This window comes from Orussus abietinus, unplaced genomic scaffold (genome assembly GCF_000612105.2).
Source record: "Orussus abietinus isolate OABI.00-Male unplaced genomic scaffold, Oabi_2.0 scaffold27, whole genome shotgun sequence".
Lineage (NCBI taxonomy): Eukaryota > Metazoa > Arthropoda > Insecta > Hymenoptera > Orussidae > Orussus > Orussus abietinus.
In genome coordinates this window covers 126,096-152,065 of record NW_019394254.1, presented here as the reverse complement: position 1 = coordinate 152,065, position 25,970 = coordinate 126,096, and the positions used below count along the sequence as shown (strand labels likewise).

General features: G+C 45.7%; 4 protein-coding genes across 11 annotated transcripts; 1 reads left to right on the top strand and 3 right to left on the bottom strand.

The window, feature by feature from the left end:
• LOC105694773 (motile sperm domain-containing protein 1) lies at window positions 1–2,009 on the bottom strand. 2 transcript variants are annotated; one of them, XM_012415724.1, is made up of 6 exons: window positions 1,859–2,009; window positions 1,412–1,588; window positions 1,167–1,330; window positions 934–1,093; window positions 690–833; window positions 1–618 (listed from the first exon to the last, which is right to left on the bottom strand). In XM_012415724.1, the coding sequence occupies exons 2-6, from the start codon at window positions 1,554–1,556 to the stop codon at window positions 587–589; spliced, it is 645 nt and encodes a 214-aa protein (XP_012271147.1). In that variant the 5' UTR covers window positions 1,557–1,588; window positions 1,859–2,009; the 3' UTR covers window positions 1–586. The 2 variants fall into 2 exon arrangements, with proteins under 2 accessions (XP_012271147.1, XP_012271149.1); XM_012415726.1 differs by having other exon boundaries at window positions 1,167–1,312.
• A 285-nt stretch (window positions 2,010–2,294) lies between these two features.
• On the bottom strand, window positions 2,295–5,337 carry LOC105694910 (ectonucleotide pyrophosphatase/phosphodiesterase family member 5). Of its 2 annotated transcripts, none has more exons than XM_012416052.2 (8): window positions 4,739–5,336; window positions 4,415–4,661; window positions 4,178–4,276; window positions 3,747–4,110; window positions 3,449–3,658; window positions 3,127–3,375; window positions 2,917–3,007; window positions 2,295–2,744 (listed from the first exon to the last, which is right to left on the bottom strand). In XM_012416052.2, exons 1-8 carry the CDS (start codon window positions 4,849–4,851, stop codon window positions 2,624–2,626), a joined length of 1,494 nt encoding a protein of 497 aa, XP_012271475.1. In that variant the 5' UTR covers window positions 4,852–5,336; the 3' UTR covers window positions 2,295–2,623. The 2 variants fall into 2 exon arrangements, 1 of the variants encoding a protein (XP_012271475.1); XR_001103563.2 differs by having other exon boundaries at window positions 2,675–2,744; window positions 2,807–3,007; window positions 4,739–5,337.
• A 631-nt stretch (window positions 5,338–5,968) lies between these two features.
• Window positions 5,969–14,407, top strand: LOC105694839 (mediator of RNA polymerase II transcription subunit 14). Of its 3 annotated transcripts, none has more exons than XM_012415897.1 (24): window positions 5,969–6,210; window positions 6,280–6,412; window positions 6,483–6,656; window positions 6,754–6,879; window positions 6,955–7,134; window positions 7,209–7,402; window positions 7,473–7,590; window positions 7,661–7,802; window positions 7,876–8,080; window positions 8,164–8,323; window positions 8,398–8,605; window positions 9,127–9,299; window positions 9,381–9,627; window positions 9,701–9,844; window positions 9,920–10,063; window positions 10,130–10,302; window positions 10,383–10,577; window positions 10,630–10,887; window positions 10,946–11,192; window positions 11,282–11,652; window positions 11,730–11,888; window positions 11,946–12,215; window positions 12,287–12,550; window positions 12,633–14,407. In XM_012415897.1, the coding sequence occupies exons 1-24, from the start codon at window positions 6,062–6,064 to the stop codon at window positions 12,795–12,797; spliced, it is 4,599 nt and encodes a 1,532-aa protein (XP_012271320.1). In that variant the 5' UTR covers window positions 5,969–6,061; the 3' UTR covers window positions 12,798–14,407. The 3 variants fall into 3 exon arrangements, with proteins under 3 accessions (XP_012271320.1, XP_012271319.1, XP_012271318.1); XM_012415896.1 differs by having other exon boundaries at window positions 6,062–6,210; window positions 9,124–9,299; XM_012415895.1 differs by having other exon boundaries at window positions 6,062–6,210; window positions 9,091–9,299.
• Window positions 14,022–25,779, bottom strand: LOC105694840 (tetraspanin-1). Of its 4 annotated transcripts, none has more exons than XM_012415899.2 (9): window positions 25,613–25,779; window positions 22,227–22,312; window positions 22,057–22,155; window positions 19,900–20,028; window positions 19,704–19,778; window positions 19,532–19,639; window positions 18,902–19,066; window positions 18,262–18,403; window positions 14,022–17,411 (listed from the first exon to the last, which is right to left on the bottom strand). In XM_012415899.2, the coding sequence occupies exons 2-9, from the start codon at window positions 22,284–22,286 to the stop codon at window positions 17,377–17,379; spliced, it is 813 nt and encodes a 270-aa protein (XP_012271322.1). In that variant the 5' UTR covers window positions 22,287–22,312; window positions 25,613–25,779; the 3' UTR covers window positions 14,022–17,376. The 4 variants fall into 4 exon arrangements, with proteins under 4 accessions (XP_012271322.1, XP_012271324.1, XP_012271321.1 ...); XM_012415901.2 differs by having other exon boundaries at window positions 14,022–16,379; XM_012415898.1 differs by having other exon boundaries at window positions 14,024–18,092.
• Between the last annotated feature and the right edge of the window lie 191 nt (window positions 25,780–25,970).

The window sequence follows — 25,970 nt, the reverse complement described above, 5'->3', positions numbered from 1 at the left end:
CACGGATTAATTGTTGCATTTTATTCCAATTGACTGCTCAGGACACGTATAAAATGGAATAATAAAAATATCCGAATTTCTTTATCGTACGCAACTAAAAATTGCAACTTAAATTCAAGGTTCACGTTTCGATGGTGTTTCTCCAGAAACCTTTCAGCACGAACATGCCGCAGTTGTTTATTCAAATCACTTATGTCGCATATGATTCCAGCTTATTAACAATCGCTGAATCATACGTAATAATTATTGTAAATATAAAAAAAGGAAACACCTTCCTGTTGCCACTCGCGAACCATTTCAATATATACATAACATTCGCGTCACCCTTTGCGGACACAGGCGATAATTGATTTAGTTTCGAGAAACTAATATATAATATTCTGTGTATTAAAAAATAAGTTTCCCGGGTTTTGTAAATAAATATTGGTATCTTTGCGTAATGGTAGGGTGTGAGCTTAATCTTTAGGACTAGTGTCAAGTATGCTTAATAATGAGATCTAAATTAAAAAAAGTCTTAAAGTAATTGTGCTTTGCTCCGTATCTCTACTTAATATATAACATTTGCTTTATACATTCCACCATGTCTTTACAGCCTCAAGACATTTATTGTAACCATACCTGAAAAAAAAAAACAGTAATGAATTAGTATCGACTGTGATTGAACTGCAGTTGAATTTTTTTCTACTTGCCTAAAACAAATGATAATATAAGTTTAAAGTGCGAAGAAAGGTGAAGATAATCTGGCACTGGGTGAGTACTCTCTCCTTGGGTGGGTAACAGCAGACCAACTATACAAATTAATCCTGCTACGAGTGCCACGTAATTCGTTTCCCCTAAAAGCACAGAATAATGGTATGCATAAATACAAATACCATTATATCTAAATAAGATTTTTAAGAAATTATTGCAATGTATCAGGTACCCAATACCTACTTTCAATTGTCCTATTTTGAGCAATAAGTGCATAGGACTGTTGTTGCCTCTGTTCATTTGCTGGAAACTGCTGAAACGAATCTGGATCCGGAGTACCTCTTCCGGCTGTTTCTATAGTTCCACTGATCAATTTAGCTTCGACATCCCGTTTGCCGATGGCCTTACATATAAAACAAGATATTTCATAAGCTATCGATAAAACGATGTAATACGATAGTCATTATTTACGCTACCTGTTTCGTAGGATGTTCTTGCATTTTTATTCTGAATTTGTCAATTGTGTTGCAGTTTGCGATCATAAGAGCTGTATGTCGGATGACAATATCGACGCAACATCGTGATTTTATTGTACCTTCTGGATCAACGACTTTGTACTTATCTGGTGCAGTGCACAAAACTAAGACATATCACCGATTGACATAAACCATACCTGTTTTTAATATGTATTCGAAATGGTATTCCAAACTCATAAACTCACCTTTAAATTTCACTGCAAAGTCATAAGGATTGTACAGAGTTAAAATTTGCTTGTGCGTCGACTGATCATCCAAGTAAAACGTGACACTCTGTGGAAAGACAAATACTGGCAATTTTCTTGGAGTAACGGCTAACTGAGGTTGCATTTTTTTTCTCGTTCTTTGAATAGGCCATGCACCTGAAACATCACCGTATAATATCACTATAATAATATTATGATAATGGACTTTAACATCAACTGCAGTAGGTTATGGACAAAACATCTCAAGTACTTGTTTTGTACTAAAAAAAGTAGTTGCCTTTTAAGTTAACACTGCGAACCTATTATCAAAAGTGATAACGCGTGAAAATTAATATACATGTATACGATAAGCGAATAAGAAAAGGTAAAAGTCATAGTATCAACTCTAATAAAAATTATCTCAGTTAACAGATCCTTCGAACGTACCTTTATTGTTTACTTAACCGACGTATGATATAATTTAAAAGAGTTTTATACCACGACTATAATTTTAGTGCCTAAACCAATGACAAAGAAATAAAAAAATGTGCATAAATAATGACGTTTACTATACGCAGAGAAAGTTTTTTTACACACAGTATTGTACATTCCGAGGTTGCCATTTTCAGTGGTGGCACGACCTATTTTATGCAGGCCTAATCTTGGCAACCCTGCACTCCAGGTCACTTCAGTTCACATCATTTTGTTCGAAGTTTAAAAATAAGTAAAACATCTTTAGACAGGATTAAATATAAAAGAGAAACATTGTGTACGATTGAACGTATGCAATGACTTCTCGTACCGCTTTAACGATACTATTTATCACCAATCAGCTTTCTTCTTCGTGTTCCTAAGGAGAATAGTGAAAAGAAAAACACGAAAATGGCTTTAACAAGGGAACTTTAATTACTATATTCCCTTCAATAGATTTATGTACAATCGAATTAATGTTATACGTATATTATCAAATGACTAGTTATACACACACCTTCGATTGCCTTATTTACGCACATCACCATTTGGGGGTTAATTGAAATTGTATAAATCATATGTAATTACATTATTGGAAACTGTCACTGTCACGGAAAAGATTAAGTATGTAAAAAGTACAGTAATTCTAGAAAAACATAGTTAAAGAGTGAATATGTACACTTATATCGACACTGTACAAATTTCGGCAGTATCACTTTTCTCAGGTGATCAAAGAAATATTTATAGTCCATTACTGTTAGTATTAGGTAGTATCGAGTAATTTATCTTCTGACGCCAAACATAGTCCGAGGAAGCACTTTCCTCTAAAAGTCGCTCCATGTCAGGATCACTTATTGATTGTCTAAATAAGTAATGTTAAATACATGTAATAAATTATAATTAATAATAGACTAATTTTTGCACCTCTTAGTGAAGGAAATCCTCTAATATGGAAATCTTATAAATGCATAAAAAATGCAACAACACATCAAGCAACAGCATATCACACGTTCCAATCATTTTCATAAACCGACCTTTGATGTCCTTTCATCTTGCTAATATAATGTGGAACAAGTACACCTCCGAGTCCACCCAAAATTAATAAGGCACAGATGACAATTGCCACTGAAAATAATAATGTTCAGGAAATTATATGCTTAGTTTATGAACAGCTTATCATGGTTATATCCTTTGATAATTTACAGTAAGATGTAAAATTTTACCAATGCATTAATTGTACTCACATATAATTACAGTTGAAGATTTAATGTCTGCCGACTGTTTTAAACACTTACGAAAGTGTTGCAACGTACCATTCACAGAAGGGCACGACAGATTAAGTACTTCACAAAATAAAGGAAGTAAATCTACGCTATCGAAAGGTTCCAATTTGCATTTTGATTGAAATGCAGGACCACTTGCAAAAAATATCGGATGCATCTCCTTAATTTTATTGTCGTAACCATGTAATCCAAATTCACTCTTGTTATTAACTGTAGAAGATATATTTATTAGGGATATATAGAATAGAATAAATATTTCTAGTTGAAACATTCTTATAATTACCTGTGAAATTGTATGCTTTTTCATAGTCCGGAATAAAATTGTAAAGAGATGAAAATGCATAACCCAAATTAGCCACGACAAAGATAGGGCCCACTCTCAAGTTATTACCATAATGATACTCGTGCGGTATATTAGCCCTTTTATAAACATTGAAATGCCTCGTTTTATTACTTACTACTGCTAGTTTTTGATAAATTAGATCCTCTTTTCCTAAGAAAATAAGGAAAATAATTATAACCTTGCATATTAAATTACTAGTTATGAATGATTCTGACATGATTATTTTATGATAACTGACCATTCTTGGGGTATATATGTACCGTTGTTGGAGATTCGATTATTTTATAATCAGAATCATTTATATAATTTGTTATATTTATGATTCTATCTAAAGTAACACTTTCCATTCCATGGTCACTCAGATGAATAACATTAACGTCGGTAAGACCATGACGACCTAGTTGATCATGTAAATATTCCGTAATACGATCAAGTTTAATAAGCATTTTATCGAAGAGATCTCCATGTATACCCACGGCATGACCAAGTAAATCTGGTTCTTCTATATATAATACTCCAAAATTTATCGGAGAAATTGGATCTGTGAACCAGGATATTAGAACGTCGATTCTCTGCTCCCAGGAGACAGAAATGTTAAGGTCCTGTAGAAAAAAATTCTGAATAAATACAGATTTGACATTTGAAGAATATTGAATAGACGAATTATACCTGTGCATAAGTGGGAAAGATATTCTGATACTTGAAGTGACCCCCAGGCCACATCATTAACCCACTACGTCTTCCATTATTTGCCATTTCATTAATTGTCTGTATAAAACAAATACAAACTGCAATTAAGTTTTGTATTTATAAATTAAAGGTTATCTTGATTATGTTTTAATATGAGAAATAATAAATATAAATATAATAAACACAGATAATTTATATTCAAACGTGGACACATACCCAAATTGGAGATATTTTTTCATTGTAATGAAACATTTTATATGAATACTTAATCATTTCGCCCGAATCAGGGTCAAGTACACTGTTATCAACAACACCATGTGTTTCGGCGTACAGCCCTGTCATAATAGAATGATGGTTGGGAAACGTCTTTGTAATGAAAATGTTCTTCATGTAATCAGCATATGTACCATTAGTCTTTAAGCCATCCATAAAAGGAGTCAAATTGCGAATCAAATAATCATACCTACAAAGGAAAAAAGGAATTATTTTTAATCCGCATCAACGAAGTATTGCAAAGTATTAATAGAATAGAATAAATACCTGAAACCATCATAGGAGACCACTAACAATTTTGGATGTTGTGAAATCAGCACCGCAATCTGGACTTGTATAAACACAAGCGTTACCCAAAGAGAAATACTTAACGTAAACATTATAGTAATAATTCTTTGAACATGAATTCTGATACCGCAAGGGTACACAAACTGATAAATAAAAACGAGAGTCCAGCCTTCGAAACAATCAGCAAATAAATGAAGCAGTCAAGTGTAATCTGCTGGGTAAAATGAATTTTATACACTGGGTCTTCTTAAGATAGAAATATAGTGCATACAAGAAAAAACCCTTTTAGCAGAGTACGATGCGGGTCGATAGTTCGGTCGGTAAAGTCAAACTAGTTATTTACGTAAAAATATCTTTTAAACTGCCTTGTTCCGTTCTGCTTGACGCAACCAAGGCGAAAACAGGTTATTACAAATCTTATCGTATGTTTACGTGCGATATAATATACTATAATTTGATATATTACGGAACGTTAACAGAGCAAAAATAATCATCGAGGTACACAGAAAGCGCGTTTCATAGGTACGTTCACCTTGGATTAACCTTCTATTAAAATAATTGCTTTAACATTTTAAAACACAATATAGGTTTTCCTTTCTCACGTGCCTAAGCAATTTATGAGATTAATTGATGTAATTTTTATCCTGAGCTACAACAAATCTCTGTTTTACAACGAGGTTATTACTCATCATAGTCCGATTGATGAAGTTATGTAAAATTAAATTTGGCGGACTTTTTACTAACCGTTGCTCAGGTATAATTGAAGAAGAGTAAACGAACAGGTTGCGTGAAAAGTTCAATCGCGTCACTGCAGTGGGTCCCTCTACTGGAATATATAGTAAACAAGGTACCTGGATAATACCTTGGTATTCTCATTGAATGATCACAAAAGTACGGATTTTCCGATAAGGTGACGAGGAAGGAACACCTAGGAGGTCAATCTTTTGTGAATTTTTTTCGAAACTGTATCGAATCATTTGAATTTTTACCATGTCAGTATGGAGGCCCTAAAGGATGACTGGCGCCCGTCAAATTTTATTTTTTATGAAGAAACTCGAAAATTGAAACAAATAAAGATGTGATATGAAATTGCGGTGCCATCTTTAGGGGATGGCACTGATCTAGCATTCTCCACTGAGGGCAGCACAGAACGCGATCGCGCGACCCTGCACGTGAGCAATCTCCCATCTCGTCTCTGTTGCAGCACGGGCACTTTTGTCGTGTGAGGTTATCATTTAACAAGTGCAATATTTGCATATTTGGTGAATAAATATTTAGGTACAGTGTAGAGAATTGATCGAGATGGCTCCTATACCGTTGGAAGGGCATCAAACGCCTGTAACGAATAATATACCTCAAGAGGGTAATCGTGTAGGTTCCATCTCTCTGGGGATGTTAATAGACTTTATTATACAAAGGACGTATCATGAGCTGACCGTGCTTGCTGAGTTGTATGTATACTTTACTGCGTTTATATCTAGAGGATATTTCAACATTATATCAATCGTCGTTTAATTTAGATTACCAAGGAAAACCGATATGGAACGTAAAATTGAAATCTACAATTTTTCCGCAAGGACTCGGCAATTATTTGTCCGTTTATTGGCATTGGTCAAATGGGCCAATAGTGCTTCTAAAGTTGACAAATCTGCAGTGAGTTTTTATTTTTAGTCAACTTTAATGCCGCGGGAATGAAATACCAAAACATTAAATTATTTTTCAGCACATCATGGCATTCTTAGATAAACAGTCGCTTCTTTTTGTGGATACTGCAGATATGTTAGCCAGAATGGCTCGTGAAACCCTTGTGCATGCTCGGTTACCAAATTTCCATATCCCAGCAGCAGTTGAAGTTCTGACAACGGGCACGTACAGTCGTCTACCGGCTTGCATTCGGGTAAACTAAATTTATAATTGCCTTCAAAGCAAGGTACTTTGCATGAAATTTGAGGAACAGGTGGTTTGTCATAATTTATTTAATCTGTTTCATGCAGGAAAGAATAGTTCCACCTGATCCAATAACTCAGGCGGAAAAAAGAAGTACATTGCAGAGATTAAATCAAGTGATTCAACACAGATTGGTCACTGGAAATTTACTGCCACAAATGCGGAATCTGAAGGTAATGCATTTAATGACATGTGTAATCTTCTGTATATTACGGAAACATTGACATCGTTTCTATTTTTAACTTTAGATCGAAGCAGGGAGAGTGACATTTCTTGTCGAACAAGAATTCTCGGTATCGTTAACGGTCATGGGAGATGGGCCAGCTGTACCTTGGAGATTACTCGAATTGGAGATCTTGGTCTCTGATAGAGAAACCGGTGATGGGAAAGCACTAGTGCATCCTTTACAAACGAGATACGTTCACCAGGTGTGACTCGTGATTTATTGAATTTTATCGTTTGTAAAAAATTATTGTCTATTGAAATATTTTCTGTTTACAAGGTTGTACAATCAAGACTGGCGGAGAGCACTAATCCACTTTCTGAAGTATATTACATCCTGCACTACTTTTGTCAATCGCTGCAGCTCGAAGTACTTTATTCCCAAACTCTGCGTTTAATACGAGACAGATTAGACGATCATATTCACGTCGATGAATACACACCCGGGAAATGCCTGTCTATATCCTATTGGAGGTATGATCTAGTCGGTAAATCTAATTTATATCAAGACAATTAGATATTTTGATTTATATTCTCGTTTCAGAGAATTGACGAGCAAAGATCCTAGGTCAGAACTTGGATATAAATTAACTGTACAGGTAGACCAACACGATCCTGCTAGACCTCTTGCTGTCGTGCACGTCCCCTCGTTAGGTAGTAAGGTCAGTAAACGGTAAAATGAAAAGAGACAAGACGCATATACTCGGTGACATAAAAAATCTTAATTTGCAGGAAAGTGAAATTGCTGACAGAGCTATTAGATCGGATCAATTGTCGATGGAGTGTTTACTCGTACATACTATTTACGTTCGAACAAGAAGTCGATTATCTGAATTGAAACAAGAATTACAATCTATGTTAAAAGATGTCGAATGTAAGTCATATTGTGGTATGCTTATCTATTCGTTACGATTAAATTCGTTATTTAATTGTTACCTGTTTTCCAGGCACGTTAGCAGGGTCACCAGCTATCCTTTCGGTACCAATCTTGCAACCTTGCTTGAGAGCAGAACTTCTCTTGGTCACCGTTGATACTCACACAGGAATGCTTCAGTGTCATGTACCGCAATACGATGCCCCCCTTGTCCCAGAGCTCACGACCGCATTAAACGGAGATCATTCAAGATTGCCGACGCTGATATCGGAACTAAGGTAGAGTTAACGATAATCTTATTCTTTTCCATTTTACCTCGGTGCTACGGGAGGAGAAACTATTCGTAATACTTTAATTTCAGGTTTTGGATAACCCAGAGGCGTTGTGAGAAAACTTTACAGCACTTACCGGCAACGCCCCATGAGCGTTTACCTCTGTTGCACCATCCGGACCATCCCATGTCCAAGATTAGTAGGCATCGCATGTTTATTCAGTTACACCGACATCCTACAGTGATTTTGGTATGCACTTTTAGCTAAAACTAAATAGAATCAAATTATTTTTACTGGAAATTGTACACTTATCTCTCTTTCAGATAGTGGCTTTCAAAGAGAAAGAGTCGTCTCAATGTGAAATTGAATGTTCTTTTTATCTGGCTGTTGTAAAGCACAGTTCTATCGAAGATGATCCTCACGATGACAGTATAGAAACCGAAATTCCAAAAATGTACTTAAAGGTTCAAAGTCTCATCGAATTTGATACCTTTGTCATCACACATGGACCGTTCACTAGTGTCGACAGTGGTAAGCCCGAACGACATTAAAATTATACCCATTTTCACACGATGAGCACATTTACCAGTACAGATGCGTATCCCACTCCGAACTGCTACAAATCGTTTGATCCAGAGAATGTAAAGCGTCAAATAGCATGAATGAAACTCCCTCGATACGATCCACGTAATATTGATATTTTTTTGCTTTTAAATATAAATCACACGTTCACGATGTACATAATCAGGCTTATGACTCGCCCTCGTTGTCCACGTTCAAACCTTGTCTCTTTTTTGGAGACTGGCGGAATCAACCCCGCGTTCATTGCGTATAAATGAATTTCTTTTGTTGAGCACACCTCTTTGTCCAATTAACCATTAACAAGCGTTAAACCGATCGTACCGATTCACTCTGTACAGTACTTAATAACTAATCCTTAACATCTGGCACCACTGGCCGTGGTACTGGTATGGTGTCTTGCAACTAGGCGGGGATTTAACAGGTGGATTTTTTAGGGAATAATGAACAAGATGGGGGGTGCATTACAGAAGTAGTGGAGAAGGCTGGCAACAAACGTAGAAGCACTGGGGCCGCCGGCAGAACCGACGCGGCGGGAACGTCGCAAAACAGGAGGCCCAAGCATCCTGCTTATTTCATTCCCGAATTGGCCCACGTCGTGGCACTTTGCGACGAACGAATTCCCTTCGTTACGTTGGCTCAAGAGGTGAGTACCAGAACGGGTACCTCGTGGATTTAAGTCAGAGTCGTAACGTTTATCTAACTTTATGTGCCCTTGCCGTTGCAGTTGACTCGAAGAGACATAGCACATCAAGGACTTCAAGTCGAAGCGAACGCAACAGCGCTGGTGCTGAAACTCGTTCAACTGCCTGCACCTTCTGCGAACATTGCATCCAGTAGTGCATGGCAAGCTCTTCTGAAAAGACTTCTCAGTGTCGCGATCAGAGTGCAGGGTAAAGGAATGGCCAAGACGTGGATGGCCGAGTTTGTGTTTTTCAGCAGTCCTCTTACGAGCAGTCATCCTAAGGAGCAAGGCAAGGATGGCGATTCGTTGACTAACAATTGTAAAGTCTGAGATATAACTGAGGAAATTTGCAATGATTTCAGGACTGCGCCGACCCGTTTACTTTCAGTACGAAATGGGAACAGCCGATACGGTGTCTCGAACTGTAGATTCTCTGCTGAGCGATTGGGCTCAAATAGTTCACCTGTATTCGATAGTGCAGGATCTGGCAGAGTATTTAAAAATGGGTGAGAAAAAATAGGCCGAGTTTATAATTTTCCGTTAAATAGAATTTGCGTTTCTTACGGATGAAATCCTTTCAGAGAAATATAATATCAGGAACATGATTAGCATTAAGTCGTACAGCTACAGTAAGCTGATACTCGCTTATGGTCCTAATCGAGGAGCAATGGTAACCATCCAGTGGAGTACAAACGATAAAGCCTTCAAGCTGACTTTCGGAAAAAGTGAGAAAAATATTCTCTCTGCTCTGAGGTTGGAAATAAAAATCTCCAAGTACGTCGTCTTTGCAGGTCCCACTAACACGGTGGTGAACGCTCATTCTCTGATGAAGGAACAGCTCGAGGCCCATTTGAATCGTCACAGAAATTTAGCGCAGATCGTGCACATATTGAACGAGACGTTGCAACCTTTGACCTCGATCAGCAAGTTACCGACGATTCCTCAGTTAGGAGTTCACAATTCCGTAAGTAGAAAATCAGGGAGTGAATCCTCCATTTTTCACGTTAAGTGGGTAGACCGACACCTCGTTTGCGTTATTTGCAGAGACCACAAGTTCCCGTACAAACCTTCACCATAATGCCACAATGCGTGACCTTGGTTAGACTCGCGTATCAAGGAATATACTGCCTGGAATTAAGACTTCGAGGAGGTGGCCTGGTCAGCTTGCGCGACGGTGCTTACAGCAGATTTGACAGAAGTAACGTCGTCGATGAATTTACGCCCACCCAGGGACTAAAGGTACGGCCTTTGGCTCACTCCCTCGTTCTCGTATTAAAACGCGTCTCCGCAGGCTTTCCTGTCCAAGTACGTCGACGAGACCGCGGTATTCCGGAGAAGATCGCAGTCGGAAGACGATAACCCACCTTCTCCTGTTACCATGGACAGCGAAGGAGGTGGGACCAACGTTGGATTCCTCGGTCACCATAGAGGAGGTCCTCAGTCCCCCGCTCAGCAAAGAGACGGCCTCAGGTTTCATCCACCATTGACTCCTCCATCCGGCAGCAATCCTCACACTCCGGCCAGTCCACATACTGCCAACATCTCGCAGGTAATTGGAACATTTCAAATATAACCGTGCGCAACGATTACCCGATCCGTGATTTCAGGCCAGCCAGCACCAGAGTTTCGGAAGCAGTCCCGCGACATCGTTCAATTTAGCTTCGCCGCCCTCGTTGCCACCGAACACACCAAACATGTTGCCTCATCCTTCTCCCGGATCCGGTTTGGTTGCGAATAGTCCCCTGAACCAGATGCACGTGCCCAGCCCTGCAGGACTCATGCCCACGTCGTCTCCAGGTCCTTGCAGCAACGTCCAAGTAGGACATTCTCCCGCGAGCTCGTTTATGCAGACCGGTGAGTAACTGCTTCCGTTTGGATTACCGCCAGTTGACTCCTAGGTCGTGAAAACGACGACGTAACCAATGGAACATTTGAATGGACAGGTCACATAGATGGCAGCCCATTTCCCTCGTCCCAAGGTTTGACGTCCCCGGCCGCGTCGAACTGGCCAGGATCCCCGAGTGTGCCGAGGCCATCTCCTGCCCGACCAGGACAGAGTCCGGGACACTCGGCTCTTCATAGCCCTCAAGCCTCCGATCATAAAGCCGGAAGCCACATTTCCAGAGTGTTGCCTCCAAGATCTTGGGCAGGCGCCGTTCCGACTCTGCTCACCCATGAAGCTCTGGAGTTGCTGTGCTGTCCTTCGCCTCATCCTTCCGGATTACCTGGACCGGATCTCTCGCCGCTGGAAAGATTCCTCGGTTGCGTTTACATGCGCAGGCAATTGCAGCGATTTATACAGACAGACGATTGCGTAAGTCGTTACGGACCCAGGCTTCGAATCGGGCAATTAAATGGAACTCAGACGATGGTAACGCATTTTCGTTGCAGTTGACTACTATTCATAGCACGGAGCCAGGAGTGGTACACTTCAAGGTGGAGACCCTGCAGTGCAGGGTTGGTTTGAATCCGCAGCATTTGCAGTCGCTCCATATAAAAGTGCAGCCTCTTCCGGAACACAAAGATCAGTGGACTCTCGAGGAGCTCCAGGTAAGTCTTGGGATGGGAATCTCGATCGAACGATCCGACGAAACATTCCTTCTTCAGATCATTGAGAAGTTCTTCGACACAAGAGCGGCCGCCCCGCCCTATAAGCCCAACACGCTTTCCGGCTTCGGAAGAATGCTCAACGTTCCGTTCAACGTGCTGAAAGACTTCGTTCAGATCATGAAACTGGAGTTGGTGCCCAGTTTAGGGCAACAGCAGCAACTCAAGTGGTCGGTACAGTGGTGTTTGCGAATACCACCTTCGGCTACTCCAATCGTGCCTACTGGAATGGCTGCGGTTTTGGTGTGCAGGAACAAGATCCTGTTTTTCGTGAGTATTCGAGAGCTTCTCCGAAACAACTAATCGTTTCGAGCGAATGCATTGGAAAGTTTAACTTTCAGCTTCAAATAACGAGAATCGGGGTTCCGTATCAAGGCGAGGCCCCGTCCCTCGTGCTACCCTTGGTTTACGACGTGAGCACGAATCTAACGCAATTGGCCGAAAAGAGAGATCCGAGCCCTGCATCGGCGACGGCGGCTGCGTCGCTGCAGCTGAAAAGATTCGCCGAGTACGGAGCGAATCCGTCCGAGTGCTCGCTTTTTCCCGCGGTTAGGGATCTCCTGGCTAATCTGATCCTGCCGTCCGAACCTCCGGTCATAACGCAAGTGCGTACCGGAATTTCTTATTTGCCGTTGCAGTCCGGGAAACCTGGCCATTGGATAATTTCGCTTGATCAAATGTCGACAGGTGGTTGCATCCCCCGGCGGCGGTCAAGTCACTCCGACCCAGCAGATCCAGAGTCCGGCGATGCAGTTGCACTCCCCCATGGCCGGAGGACAGGGCCCCTCTCAAGGACCCTACGGGATCCAGGGCATGCCGCCGATGGGCATGATGAACGGTCCTCCTCAATAGGACTCGCTTTACCACCTGAACCCCGTGTGCCTGCCAAGTAACCACCCGGCTTGGCTCTATTGAGAGCAGGTTCAAGGGATTCACGATCAGTTTTCGCGGCCAACGAGCGAGATCGATTCGTTCCGAGGTCACCGGAGCCGCTAGCCAATTTGGCTCCAGCGGACCGTTTCGGATGAATCGTTTTTGAAACCGTGCACGCAGCTCACGCCCCTGACTCCCCGCGGTCTCTTCAGGGTCTAAGGTGCGGCACTTGTAATTTAATTAAGCACTCGCAATCGGCATTCTTTATGTTGGACTCGAGGGACTCATTTTAAAGAGTCCAGTCTCGAGTCACAAACTGGGAAATGTATAAATAGACCGTAAATGGATTGCCTCTCGGGGCGTATCCGTTAGCCACGATTATTTTCTTAATCGTTGCTAAGTATTAGAGGAATGATGCAGATCTATTTTTACTTATAAGCTTATCGTTTGATGAGTAGCTTTCTGGACATCGCCCGGAATGTTAACGTATTTTGAATCGTGTACAGTTGAAGGAAATTCTAAGGAATGGTTCCCGGTACACGGAAGGAAGGAGATACCGATAGTGCAAGATTATGTTAAGAAATCGTGCGCTTTCTGGTTAGGATGATTTCTAAGTTATTAAGAATGACGCGCTGATTTTGAGAGCCCTCGTTCAGAGGTACACAGGTTATTTGTAACGATTCGAGGGCTCGAATGAAGTGTACGATTGACTTTCCCTATTAAGTATACGATTTAGAGGATCGATAGACTGTGATATTCTGAGAAATACAATCGGGCGAGGATGAAATCACGCGACCAATGTTCTCCGAAAATATCGTTTGATTCCAAAATAGTGTTCAGCCTATTTTCTGTAAATACTCCTACTCCATCGTTAAATATTATGTTTCCTATCTCTTCGTAATATCAGTGCACGCAAAGAACAGAATCCCTTACTTCGTCCGCCGATAATATCTCCAGAATGCTTTCACCATATTTTTGCGTTATTAATTTAACCTTACCGAGATATCGCGCTGTCTTTTATAAACTGACTTATTTGTCTCTTGCAAAGGTCATTAAAAAATGACGAAACAGCCACATCGTCCGGTTTGAATTACTTACATTTTCAAAACGAGTGGGAGTAAATTCATTAAATTGCAAAGTACAAATTCGGAATCCTAACGGAGAAGGACGATGATATTGCTGCATCTCCGTCAGAGATTTATGAATAATATAAAACTTTTTAATTTTAAATCCGTGTGTACAGTTTTTACAAAAAACATTCAATAATCTTAACAAATCAATGCTACTGCGACACGTTACCGTTAAATGTAATTATAGTAGACGAATTAAGGTATAATTATAGTATTAATGCATTTCGCAATGTATAACCGTATATCGATAATCGCGGGTCAAGTATATACATTTTTATTAGGTCAGGTATATATCAGTCTCTGTATAGAAATGTGAATACAGTACGCAGCGCGTTTCCCTGATTACGATTCGATATACCCCAACTTGGTACATCGAATGTCGGATATGGGTAAAGTACCGTTCCTCTGAAATAGTATTTCCATTTTTTTCCTCTAAATAAACAACAAAATATCCACTCGAAACAGTCTTTTACCCATCCCCGATCGTGGTTTCTCGAGTTAGACCGAGAGGGTTGCCCTTTTTGAGAAAAAATTCTGTGCGCGACCTCGTACGAAAGCGATTGATTAACGGACAGTAACTTTTCGGACTTAAATAATAAATTAGAGTTAATATCAACGCCAACTGTCCAGTTCTCGTTTCACAGTCTATCCTTAGTGAATCGCCGGCTTTACGGAAATACCTTCCGTAAACGAATATCTGGCGATCTGTACACCTTATCCGGATGAACGACTCGGCGGAAATTTCTTCGAGGAGCTTAACAAAAAATTATAACATTCGCCGTGATTGACCGCGAAAGCCCGGTTTTCCTCGCGGATCTTGTTACGATGAGCTATTAACAAAAATCTGACCTTTCCGAAATACCGAGCAACAAATCAACGGCAGACTCGACCGAGCTCAAAATTGAGTTTACTAAATTTTCGTTGTCGGTTGTGTAAAACAAGAGCTCAATTTTAAATTTAAGCCGAGAGAATTTTTTTTTTCGAGAAAATCTCGCGAAACCAGAGAGGTCAGCTAAAAGTTCATCTTTTAGCGATTTTCGAAATCCCGGAACTCCCCGAGCTCAGCTCCAGCGAAGGAAAACGGAAATAGTCTCTTAGACTTCTTTTTTTTCTTTTTCCTTATTTCGAGAAATTAAACACGACGAAAAATCGTTCATTTGGTGCCTTACACTGTACAAAGACAAATACTGCGAGGACAGTTAAAAATAAATACAATCTTAGTGCGCATTATAATGCAGAGAGAAAATTCGCGCGAATTAACGCTAAAAGCCTATCCTGGACTGTACAGTACAAGAAAACAAGCATTTTCAAAAAATTTCGCGTATCAGCGACTCGCGACAACCACAAATAACAAGGACAACCGTTCTCCAGCAATTCTTAAAATTGTCGGGTGTCGATTTTGGATTCGTCAAATCGTTTTCTCATCACCCGAAAACTTTCGAACGACCCTAAAGAAAAGCTCCCCGTTATTTGTTGGTTGTTGCGTAATTAACCTATAACAAAATTAATAACGAAGGTTAAATAGTATAGAAAATAAGCGCTCAATAAACTGTAAACTTATCTCTGTATAAGACAGACAACGAGACTTCATGGTTTCTGCGAGCGGTTAGGTAAATCACGGAGTCTCGAAATTTCATTTTTTGAAAATCCGTCCTCCGCTTCGTTCTCGAAATTTAACGAAATCTTCGGACTCGGCTGCGCCGCTCTTTAGAGGTCGACGTCCAAAACCAAAATCCACGGAATTTACGCGAGAGTTCTCGATATAGAGATATTCAACGGGACGTACCAACCCGAAAAAGCCCTTTCCGGGGGGTGATTGAAAATTGGAAAGATTGGAAACGGCAGAAACGGTCTCAAAGAACCACCAAAGCGACGAGAGGGACGAGAGAAGGTGGCGCAGCCGAGGAACGCGAAGTTTCCCACGAGAAACAAAAATCGACAGCAAGAGAGACTTTTTGCCCGAAACCGACTTCGGAGAGCAGAGTTCATATAAATCTTTACTTTACATTTATCCATCGCGTCTCTACGCTACCGATGGAACACCGACTAATCGGTGGATTCTCGCTTCAAATCGATATAAAGCAAGATTAATTTATCTTTCGCCGGTCGAACGAACGCTTCGAAATAAATCGAAAGATTGCATGTACCCTGCTTCGGAGCCATCGGCGATTAAATGACGCTTTCTTCGTAATCTCAGGCTGGAAGCAGCCGGCGGTGCCTTATCGCGCGCTTTCCATCTCGGAAAGTTGGTTTAACGATTAATGGAAAAGAGGAGGACGGGTCTCGTCTTCGGCTTCGACCAGCCTCGGGAAGCCTAGGCATGGACTTTCAAGCAAGCTCTACGGGCTCAACGTGCGAATATGCTAGGAGGCTCTACTCAACGGTTCCATGCTCTTAGTGCCTCGTCAGCAGCAGCACCAACAAGTTAACACTGGAACGAAAACAACTAAAGTGTAAGGCATGAACGTCAACGCGAATAAGGGGGAAAAAAAGAACGATCCGCGATTCCTCCTACCCCGAAACTCGCGCTTTCGCTGATCATTCTTAGCATTTTCTTTAATTATTAACTCAGTTTTGCCGCCAAACGGACAGACGACATTCACGGTTCTCGTCCTTTCACGGAAGATCGGAAGAAAATTCGACGTTTCTAGAGCGTGAACCTTTTCCTGCGCTTAGGAGTATCGATTCGCGTGCATTGGCACAAGTGGTCAAGAGTGGAAAAATACGCGTCGTTGAGAAGCTTTACCTTGTCGGTAGTGCCACGTTCGTCAGGGTCTAATTATACCCGTTAAGTGATTCGTTTTCGATACTTCGTACTCGAAGTAACGAGTCTTACAGGGATTTCCAGACGTGACCGACACGCCGGCCGAGTGCTAATGCAAATTAACGATAGCGATCCAACGAGCAGGTTGTGCAACGAATCTTGACGTAACTGACCAGCGCGTACCCTCGTGCGAATTGATCGGTATAATTGAACCGCGTCGGGGATAGTTAATATCGACAACGTTTTCATGCACGTTCGTTCCTATCGGCCGAGCGATAAATTGCTCTCGTCCGGGCTGACAATTTTGCGACAGCTTGTGCCAATGTATTTTGTTCCGGCTTCGCGAAGGACAATTTTTACGACGACTCACGGATGCTCGAAGAGCTTCCGCTCGAAAAGAAAAATTATCCTCCGCGAAGCACGAGCCGAAAGTAAAGTAATTAAAAGGAGAAAAAGTAATTGGCAAAAAGTGCGCTTAACCGTCATGCACGTAGAAGCCGCCATGCCCCGTGCTATGGAGTTCTCCTCTTCCGAAGGTGACAACCGAGCAAAGCTACCAGCCGAGAGGCGAGGTCAACCGTCAATTGACACCTCCACCTAATTCTTACTTGACACACCGAACCCCCACCATATCATCCTCACTTTTCACCACCACCGTATCGCCTCACCAGGCCTGCCTCGAAGACACGTCTACACAAGCTAGAAGAGAATACGCCTTTTGTCAATGATACATATCGAGAAGCAACGTCAACGGAGAGGCTGAGTTAAAACCGTGCGAGGGAAACATTCGCTTGAGAGAAGAGTTTCCGGAAAACCCATTTTGCATGCTCGAAAATGATTTCCTTTTCCTTATAAAGTCCATCGGATTTTTCAGGATCTTTGTAAAAGGGACCGGTTTAGACCCGTTGAGAAAAAAATATATTGTACAAAATATGAGGGGTCAATAAGGGACTTCCGAAGACTCGGGATCACCCCGAAGAACCGAGTCGGCTGGAGGGTAAAGAAATAACCTTTTTTTTTTCCCCCTCAACGCGGATACTCGCTCGAACGACGAGTGGAAGAGAATCTAACGGAGCTGGAAGATCCGTGCAAGCGATGCAACGCTTCTAACAACTCGCGGCACATCGCCTGCGATCATTTTTCTCGATCCAAGGTGCGTAGCCGGTCCACCGAAGATTCGTACTAGGATGAACGTGCCAGTAAACCACCTCTATGTAATCGTAACGTAAATCGTACTTCGTTCATTGCGCTTTTGCTGTATTTTTTTTTTTTTCTATTTTTCTCTCTCTTTCGAAGAGATCCTCGAAAGTCGAGCCCCGGCTTAATTTGATCCGAGCGTGACGTATTACTCCTTGAAAGACGGCTCTACGCATCGATAAACTGTAAATCGTTAAAAGGCGAGGTTTTTAGAGGCGACAGGGCGACACTCTTTTGCTCGAGATCTCGACATTTCAGAGAGGGAGGGAAAAGCGTGAGGGGATCAACACACTCGTGAGATAATCTAGAAGGTCGAGCTTTTTTTAGTAGTTCACTTTAACGCCGAGCCTACCATGTTGAGGACGCCAATAGCAGCATGCCAAGTACAGTGCCAACACTGTCACCAAGATTTCCACGAGGACCAATCCAGCTGCCACTCCGATCGCTATCGCCGCATTTTCCGCGATAGCATCCACTATCGCCTTGTAACATCCCTGAAATTATACAAGGGAGGATAATCGCTAAAGCGAAAAAATGGTAATTTTCTAAATTTATAGAGCGGATCCGGCCATGCGGTCGCTTTCCTTGGGACTTGCGTCTGGTAGATTTCGCAGGTGTAAGCGTTCTAGCTTTTATATGTTACATTGCAGAGTTTGATCGCGCGATGCGATATTTATTCTCTCCCCGAAGTCGGATCGGATTTGACTCGAGTTAGAAAGCGACGTGCCGAATCGAAGAAAGCGCCGCAGTTACTTCGTTTCGAGTCATTTGACGAAATGACCGGTGAAAGTAAACCTTAGGAAAGCTCGTTATTCGGCACTCGATTTCTCGACTCTTACGGAGTGAGAGAGAGAGAACGGCCTCTTACGAGGGCGCAACGTTCGGGAATTATATGTAATATGTAAAAAAAAAAAGTTTACACGAGACCGGTCGATACCCAACGAATTCCGTGGTAATTATTTACATTAAAAGAAAGGATAAGAAATCTTTACCGTCTTGTAATATGAGTTCGCCTCCGTCGGGCTGAGGGGGCAGGAGGGCTCCTTCGGGACTCCGTTTTCCTTTATACAGCAGGCTTCGGGGACCAATTTCCCAGTCGCGGTCCAATTGGCGCTTTCGCGAAAGTCCAAGTAGCTCTCCACCCCGCAACAGTGAAGCTGGAACGGATAGCCGCTTAAATAAATAATCGAGCGAAGATTTCTTCCTGACGCGGAGAACGGGACTGGAACGTTCCTTTATTACGCGAATGTCGCAAACGCGATTTTAATTTTCATCCCAGGAATCGATCGAGGTATCTCGACGCGAAAAAAGAATCTCATTGCTTTCGCATGGACGAATGATTTTTTTCCGGAAGGGGAACAATTTCTATTTTTCCATATTCGAGTCAGGAATCCGTTACGTCGGATAAGTCGGTCTTTCGCCGGTCTCTTGGGTAATTTCGTCCCAGCGGTAACGCCGTCATTCCGCAAATTTACGAGAGCACGCGTTGGCGCAACGCTCCTGCGTCCCTACGGGAAAATAACAGGCGGTAAACGAGCAACGCGGAAACCCCGAGTTTTCCCTAATAACGATGCCCATTGCCCGGGATAACTCCGGCGACTCCTCCCGAAGAGGAAGCTCACCTGCGTCATGATGCCGTCCCAGGTGACGGTCACCGTTTCGGCCTGATCCGCGTTTCCGGCGTAATACTTGATGGTGGATTTGAGGATGTCCCTCGTAGCCTCTCCAGCCTGGGACAAACGAGAACGCGAAGAAATATTTTTTGCTGGATCAACGGGGGTCATCGATACTTACGTCTTCATTCAGTCCGAAGGCAAGACCAACGACGACGCACTCCAGGACCAGGACCACCAGAATCAGAACGCCGTACTGAAATAAAAAAGATACGCGCGAGATAAGTTGCTCTCCGAAAAGGCCGCCTTATCGGGAACGTTTCTCAAGGGGAACGTCCGTGGATTCCAACGGCGGAATGGAATCGGCCGATACTCACGACGCAGAGGAGACACCTAGACTCGAACATGGCTCCGCAATATCCCAGAAAGCTGACAACGAACGTCAGCGTTCCCGCCACTATCAGGATATAGGCGATCATCCTGATAACGTCCGCATCCGTCTTGGTCTGAAAAAAATACTGACGGAGATACTCGTCCAACGGAGGAGAAGTAGATCGACGAATTCATCGTTGAGATATTTATGGAGGAACGAAATCGATATCCAAATCGATGCGACGTAGCCGTTACGCGAGAAGTTTCGTTCAACTGGACGGCACGGAAGGGAAGGCCGGAATAGCCCAAGAAGAGAGAAGGACGCGATCGATGGATCTTTCCTTTTTTTTCCGCGGCGACGATAGCCTCGACTCGTGCCGAAGCGAGCCGTAGAGAACAGTGGCACGCCACTTAAAACGCCGTTAAATCGTGCCCGGTGCTAAATGACTTTAGCCCGTTGACACGCTTATCGCGTTCCTCGAGGCACCTGTTGAGCTCGCCTCGGCTATCTTTAGAACACCCTGTATAAAACTCTACTCGGTCGTATCCGTTACGATATCGTTTCACCGTGAGGTTCGTCGACGAGGTCCGGGCGAGCGCGAATTCGGGAGTTACTTAAAAGTCGATACAACATACGGGAAAGATATTTTCGCGAAGACCGTTCGAGTGGAAGGCCTCCTCATTCCACGAGGAACGATTTCGACGATACGCGAACGTCCCGCCTTTGAAAGCAGGACTTTTACTTTCCACGTTACGCTGTCTCGCCCCGGATGCGCCAACGCGTATCGTATCGTTAATGCCGCTAATAACGTCAGCGGTGGAAATAATTGACGAACCGCTAACGAGCCTTATTAATCCACGCGGTGCTCACCACCTCGAGGCCGTCCGTCCGATCGGGGGGAACTTCTTTTTCCGAGCCGTTTAGGCGCACTTCGACAACGGGGCCCACGGTTTATTAGTCTCGACGCGGCCGGAAATGGAATTACCGCTTTCGTTTCCCTCCAAACGCGCGCAATCGGCTGGATTTGTAGCCGGAGAGCGGAAATCCCTCGAAGGAAAAATGAACGGTTTCGCGCTCTCGTTTAAACCGAATTCGGAGGATGGCAACGTTTTCAGGGACGATCCAATTTCTCGGGTGGGGAAAACGCGCGAAAAGGCGACGTTTTCTCGGGTCGAGTTCATCGTTCGCTCGAGGAAAGACGACTCGGGGGTGGGAAAGAGAGAAGCGGGAACGCCTTAACGCGACGATCGCGTTACGCTTTATTCTAAAGGCGCAACCTCCTAACCTCCGCCTCCGTCTCGTCTTCTCCTGGCTGGAACCCGATACTCTCGCATTTTACGCCAACGAGCGAGGCCGCGTCCCGTAATTCGCGTTTTCTCTCCCTCTCGCGGTAAAGAGAAAGAAAAGAAAAAAAACCGAGGACGCCCACGCGGTCGGGATCGGGACGGATCCCGAGCGACGTAATTCTCTCTACTCGGGGCGAGTTCGAGCCAATTGGTCCGATTCCGGGCGACGCGTCCTCGAGATGCGACCCACTTTTCTCGAAAACTTGGAACCGATCGACTGGCCAAGAGTCCGGGATATGGGAATCGCGGGAATCGACGTTACCCCGGTGCCCCGCGCTTCGATACGCGGTGAATGCGAATTCACCGAGCACGTGTAATATTTTTGTCGGTCCGCAAACGCGCCGTGCCCCTTCGGAGGACATTCGGGAGACATCGCGGGAATCGATCGCGTCCCGGGATACATCTGGGTCAAGCTCCAGCGGGAAAACGCGTCGTCGAGCCGGCCGTCCGCCGACCCGGAAAGAGGTTAAAAAAAAAACCGAGAAACGAAGGACGAGGACGCTCGCGAGACAAGGAAGCGGCGGCGATCTCGCGGGCGTGGCGACGGACGATGCCGGAACCGGTACTTCGCGTCGGATCGGTAACCGATGCTCGAACGGGGAACGGGGCTCCCTCGAGCCCGACCGGAAAGTCCGTTCCTCCTCCGATAAGTACAAGAGAAAACGGAGGCCGAGCCCGCTCCAAAGACAAAAACACGGGCGAAATCGGTCGACCGGTCGAGGTAGGCCAAAGGGCGAAAGAGGGCGTAAGGGCCCGCCGTCGTTCCAAATTTGACCGCGTACGCGCGGAAGGGACGAGAAAGGTTTAGAACTCACCAGCACGTCGGTCTGGTCGACCTTGCCGACGAGGTTGGCGAAGGAGCTCCGGTCGGCCACCAGCCATATCCCCACGGCGAGCGCCGCTCCCCCGGCGACCTGGACAACGAAGGACGAGTTTCACCTCCGCGGCCGATCTTTGCCTCGGATCGACATTTGCCGGTACTTACGAAGAAGACGAAGTTGAAGAAGCAGAGGAAGTACTTGGCACACTGCGACGCGCACCCCATGGCTCCGGGTCCCCGGCGGGGCTCACCTGCAACACGAACGCCGACAATTTATTCCCCTCGCCTCCTCCGGGTCTCCCCTGGACGAATCGGTCGCAATCCCCGACGAGGAGCGTTTTCGCGACCTTCCTCGCCTCGTTGGGCGCGCGTCCTTCGCGTCGTCGAGAAGAATCGGGGACCGGAAGGCCGATCGGAAGGCCGATCGGATTTCCCAGGGCTAAGCGAGATGCTCGGCATTCTCTCCCTCGAATTTAAAGGAGGCTCCTTCCTATGACTCGCCTTTTCGGAATCGACCTCCCTCGATCCACGCGGGCGGGGCGGCGCCATATCGGCCGGGAGCACCTAGCTCGCGCAATTACGCAATTACGCAATTACGCACTTACGGACTCGTTCCCAAGGGGGAGTGGGCCGCGCGGCCGTTCCGTTGCGTAACGACCGGGTGCATCCTTGCCGGATTCGAGATCGGTCGAGAGGGAGAGACGAAACCCCGCTTTCTTTCCGCGAGCCCGACCGACACCCGTTCGATCTAGGCCGAGTCGCCTCGAATCCGGTCCGCGGAGGCTCGGGAGACGTCGAGACTTATATTCGTAATTAACCGACGGAGTTCCCTTTACGTAAAGACCGCCGCTGTCGCAGCCGAGAAACGCGCGGGCCGTTTAACGGACTCGGGACTCCGTGCCGCGGCTTCGGAGCAAACCGAGCAAAGAGATTCGTCGTCCGGAAAGTGCCGTTATCGACTCGTCGCCACGTTTACGAGGGAGGGTTTCCGTGATCGGTATCGGGAGCCAGTTTGCCCTCCGGATGCCGGAGGAGAGCCGGGATGCCGCGTCCGTCCAGGGTCGATATTTCTTTTGTCCTCGTTAACCCTTGCGCCGCCCGAGGTGCACCTGTCCCGGGACCGCTTCTCGAGAGAAGGAAAAAAAGGAAAAAACACCTCGCGTCCCTGGAGCCCGAATCGTGGCGTCGAGTCCGCGACGAAACCTCCCGCCCTGAAAAAAACGTCGAAAGACTCGAAGAAATATATGTATCGCGATGGATCCTTGCTCCCGAATCCCGGATCGAGCGTCGGTTCTGGAAGGGCCTGAACGTCCTCTCCAAGAGCCACGGCTTTCTTTGGTCCGAGTGTCGCGGGGGAAGCGGGAGAAGAGGCCAAAGCATGCCGTGGGCTGTCCTCTTTTCTCTCACTCGTGATGCATCCGACTCGCATCCGAGCACGCGCGGATGCGTCGAGGGCGAGTTTTCAAAGACCGATCGGAGCATTCGAGCACCGTCGAAAACTAGACGAAGGGATTAATCCGAAATTCTTTTTGCGCAACCGCGGGGATTCTCTCGAGGGAAAACGGTATCCGGAGGAGAGAACAACGAGAGCGACGTTCCGCGTCGGATAACGAGGAAAATAACGAGGAAACTAACGACGAAAAGTCCCACGCGGACGTTCATCGAACTCGTTTCTTCTTCTTCTCTCGCGTTCTCTGAGCGATCCTTAACGAGCGCGAAAGGGAACGCGGGAGAGAACTCAAGTTTTCTTCGAAAACTCCCGCGACGAAAACGCAAAGTGGGGTATTCGTCCGTGGAGAGGATCTCGGCGTTCCTCGACTTCTCGCCTTCCGCGAGGCTCCGCGGGGGAATGGCAAAATGGCGAAAATAGATCGCGAATGCCGGATAGCCACGAGGTATAATCGAATCCGAAGCGAGCCTTCGATCGACCGAACGGAAGCGAGAACCGCGGTTTTCGTCGTTAAAATTAATCCAAACCGGCAGCCCCTCGAGGGTTCGTCGACGAGGAGGAAAGCCTCGAGTTCCGCGAGCGGACGGGCGAAATAAATAAATCAAATTGAAAAACGAATGGGAACGTCGCGAGAGCGCTTTGACCGTGAATCGATAATCACCTCGGCGATGGAAAAATGACGTTTGTGGTGAACGGTTATGGTTCGCGTTGCCATAACTACTCTTTCCCGCGCTTCCCATGCGTGCGCGATGTCATTGCCCCCCGCGACCCGGTGCACGGCTGTCCCATCCCCTGCAAGAGGGCGGTCGACCTCCCACCCCTATAGAAGACGAAAACCGTCGACTTCCCGTTAAAAATCCCGCGCCGAGTCCAACGGTTTAATCGTGAATTACCGACTCGGGATGAGAACCGCGATGCCACGCCGGAGGGTTCTTCGAGGATCCTCTCGCGCGCTTGTTTACTTTCACGAGGCAACGGGTGGAGGGGCCGGGCCCGCGGAATACGATTTCCCGGGGAACGTTATTCACCCGAATCCGCGAGCCGGCGGGAGAAAACCCATTTCCTTCTCGGCGTCGCGTCGTTTCCCCGGAATGCTCGCGATAATAAATATTTGCCAGAGGTCGAGGGCGAGGAGCGCGATCAAGGTGCCGATTGGCTCGGCGTTTCCGAAAACGTCGCGCGCCGAATCTTTCCTCGACGCGACGTCCCTCGCGGAGAACGGGGTCGCGGGCAATCCGCCGCGGTCGTTGGCTCGACGCTTTCGTTCGGAGACTGGGTTTCTTCTCGGGAACGACAACGATATCGTTAAGGCTGCGTCCTACGCAGGACGGTCGGAGTAACGAGCAAACGAGGTCGAATCGACGTCTCGGGAGAAAAAAAAATTCGTCCTTTAACGACCGAGGTATTTATTCCGTGATCTTTCGCGGTCCGTCCCCAAAGATAATTCGTTCTCGCCTCGTTTACCCGGAGCCATCTCGAGGCTCCCGTTAATTAAACTCGCGAAAACTCGCAGGAAAGGTGTATACCCGCGCGCGATCCGATCTTCCGGGCGCTCCGCTTCTAATTAATTACTCGAAAGTGCCCGGGAGCCTCTCACGAAATACGCGTAAACGATTAAACGCGCTTAAACGACGTCGTGGGCGGGGCTGCGTACTTTTCCGCCTTCCGGTCGAGGGTACCTCAAAAAAGGCCCTTAATACGCGCGTGGGATCTTAATTGAACCGACCGGAACGTAGTCGGGAATATCGTCATTTTTTTTCTTCGAAAACCATCGATGATTCACGCCGACGTCCTTGCGCGAGGTCGCACCACTTGGCGCCACTCCACTCCGAGAGCCGTTCGGCTCCGTTGGCGCGATCCACGAGGAAGGTCGGTTTCCGCGGGCCCTCCGCCCACCCTAGGGGCGTCGGGATGCGCCGGGGCGCGTCACTCCAGCCGATAAACCTCCGCGGACGAGGGCAGGACGCGCGATTCACGTTGCGGGTCCGCGTTCGCTCGGTGACGCAGTCGCGGTCGCGGCCGCGGCCGCCTCGAACCGGTCAGGGCCCGGGCGAGACGCTCGACAATGGCGCCAAAGGAGACGCACCCGAGTCGTACTTACCGTCTCTTCGTCGGGGGTGAGTCGACAACGCGCTCGAGGTCTTTCCCCTGCGAACCTCGAGCCGGCTCCGAGGGCATGCACTCGATCGCGTCGCGGCGCGCGAGCGATGACGGTTTCGAAACCCCTCTCCCGTCTATCGAGCGCGACCGAACCGCCACCGGACACCGACCGACGCGAACTGACAAGAACTGACACCTGTGTCCTCGCAACCCGCGCGTACCGCCGGCTCGCGACTGGCGCTGCGCGCGCCCAGGGCCGAATCGGAAACGAGGCGGCAAGATGGGCGACTTTTGAAAATACGGAGCCTGGAAGTCGCGTTCAAATTATTCGTCGTAAAGAATAGACGTTAAAAAACCTG

Bases quoted from the DNA above. Each gene is read 5' to 3' on its own strand.
- LOC105694773 (XM_012415724.1), bottom strand. From the start codon at position 1,556: ATGCAACCTCAGTTAGCCGTTACTCCAAGAAAATTGCCAGTATTTGTC. The intron at 1,094-1,166 runs GTAGCGTAAATA...TTTATATGTAAG, and splicing joins AAGAACATCCTACGAAACAG to GCCATCGGCAAACGGGATGT. The intron at 619-689 runs GCAAGTAGAAAA...TTTTTTTTTCAG, and splicing joins TATATTATCATTTGTTTTAG to GTATGGTTACAATAAATGTC.
- LOC105694910 (XM_012416052.2), bottom strand. From the start codon at position 4,851: ATGTTTACGTTAAGTATTTCTCTTTGGGTAACGCTTGTGTTTATACAA. The intron at 3,659-3,746 runs GTCAGTTATCAT...TTATTTTCTTAG, and splicing joins ACATATATACCCCAAGAATG to GAAAAGAGGATCTAATTTAT. The intron at 3,008-3,126 runs GTGAGTACAATT...TATTATTTTCAG, and splicing joins ATCTTCAACTGTAATTATAT to TGGCAATTGTCATCTGTGCC.
- LOC105694839 (XM_012415895.1), top strand. From the start codon at position 6,062: ATGGCTCCTATACCGTTGGAAGGGCATCAAACGCCTGTAACGAATAAT. The intron at 6,657-6,753 runs GTAAACTAAATT...TGTTTCATGCAG, and splicing joins GTCTACCGGCTTGCATTCGG to GAAAGAATAGTTCCACCTGA. The intron at 11,889-11,945 runs GTAAGTCTTGGG...TTCCTTCTTCAG, and splicing joins GGACTCTCGAGGAGCTCCAG to ATCATTGAGAAGTTCTTCGA.
- LOC105694840 (XM_012415899.2), bottom strand. From the start codon at position 22,286: ATGGGGTGCGCGTCGCAGTGTGCCAAGTACTTCCTCTGCTTCTTCAAC. The intron at 22,156-22,226 runs GTAAGTACCGGC...TTCGTTGTCCAG, and splicing joins TCTTCAACTTCGTCTTCTTC to GTCGCCGGGGGAGCGGCGCT. The intron at 17,412-18,261 runs GTAGGCTCGGCG...ATTCTCTTCTAG, and splicing joins CTATTGGCGTCCTCAACATG to CTTGTGTAGACGTGTCTTCG.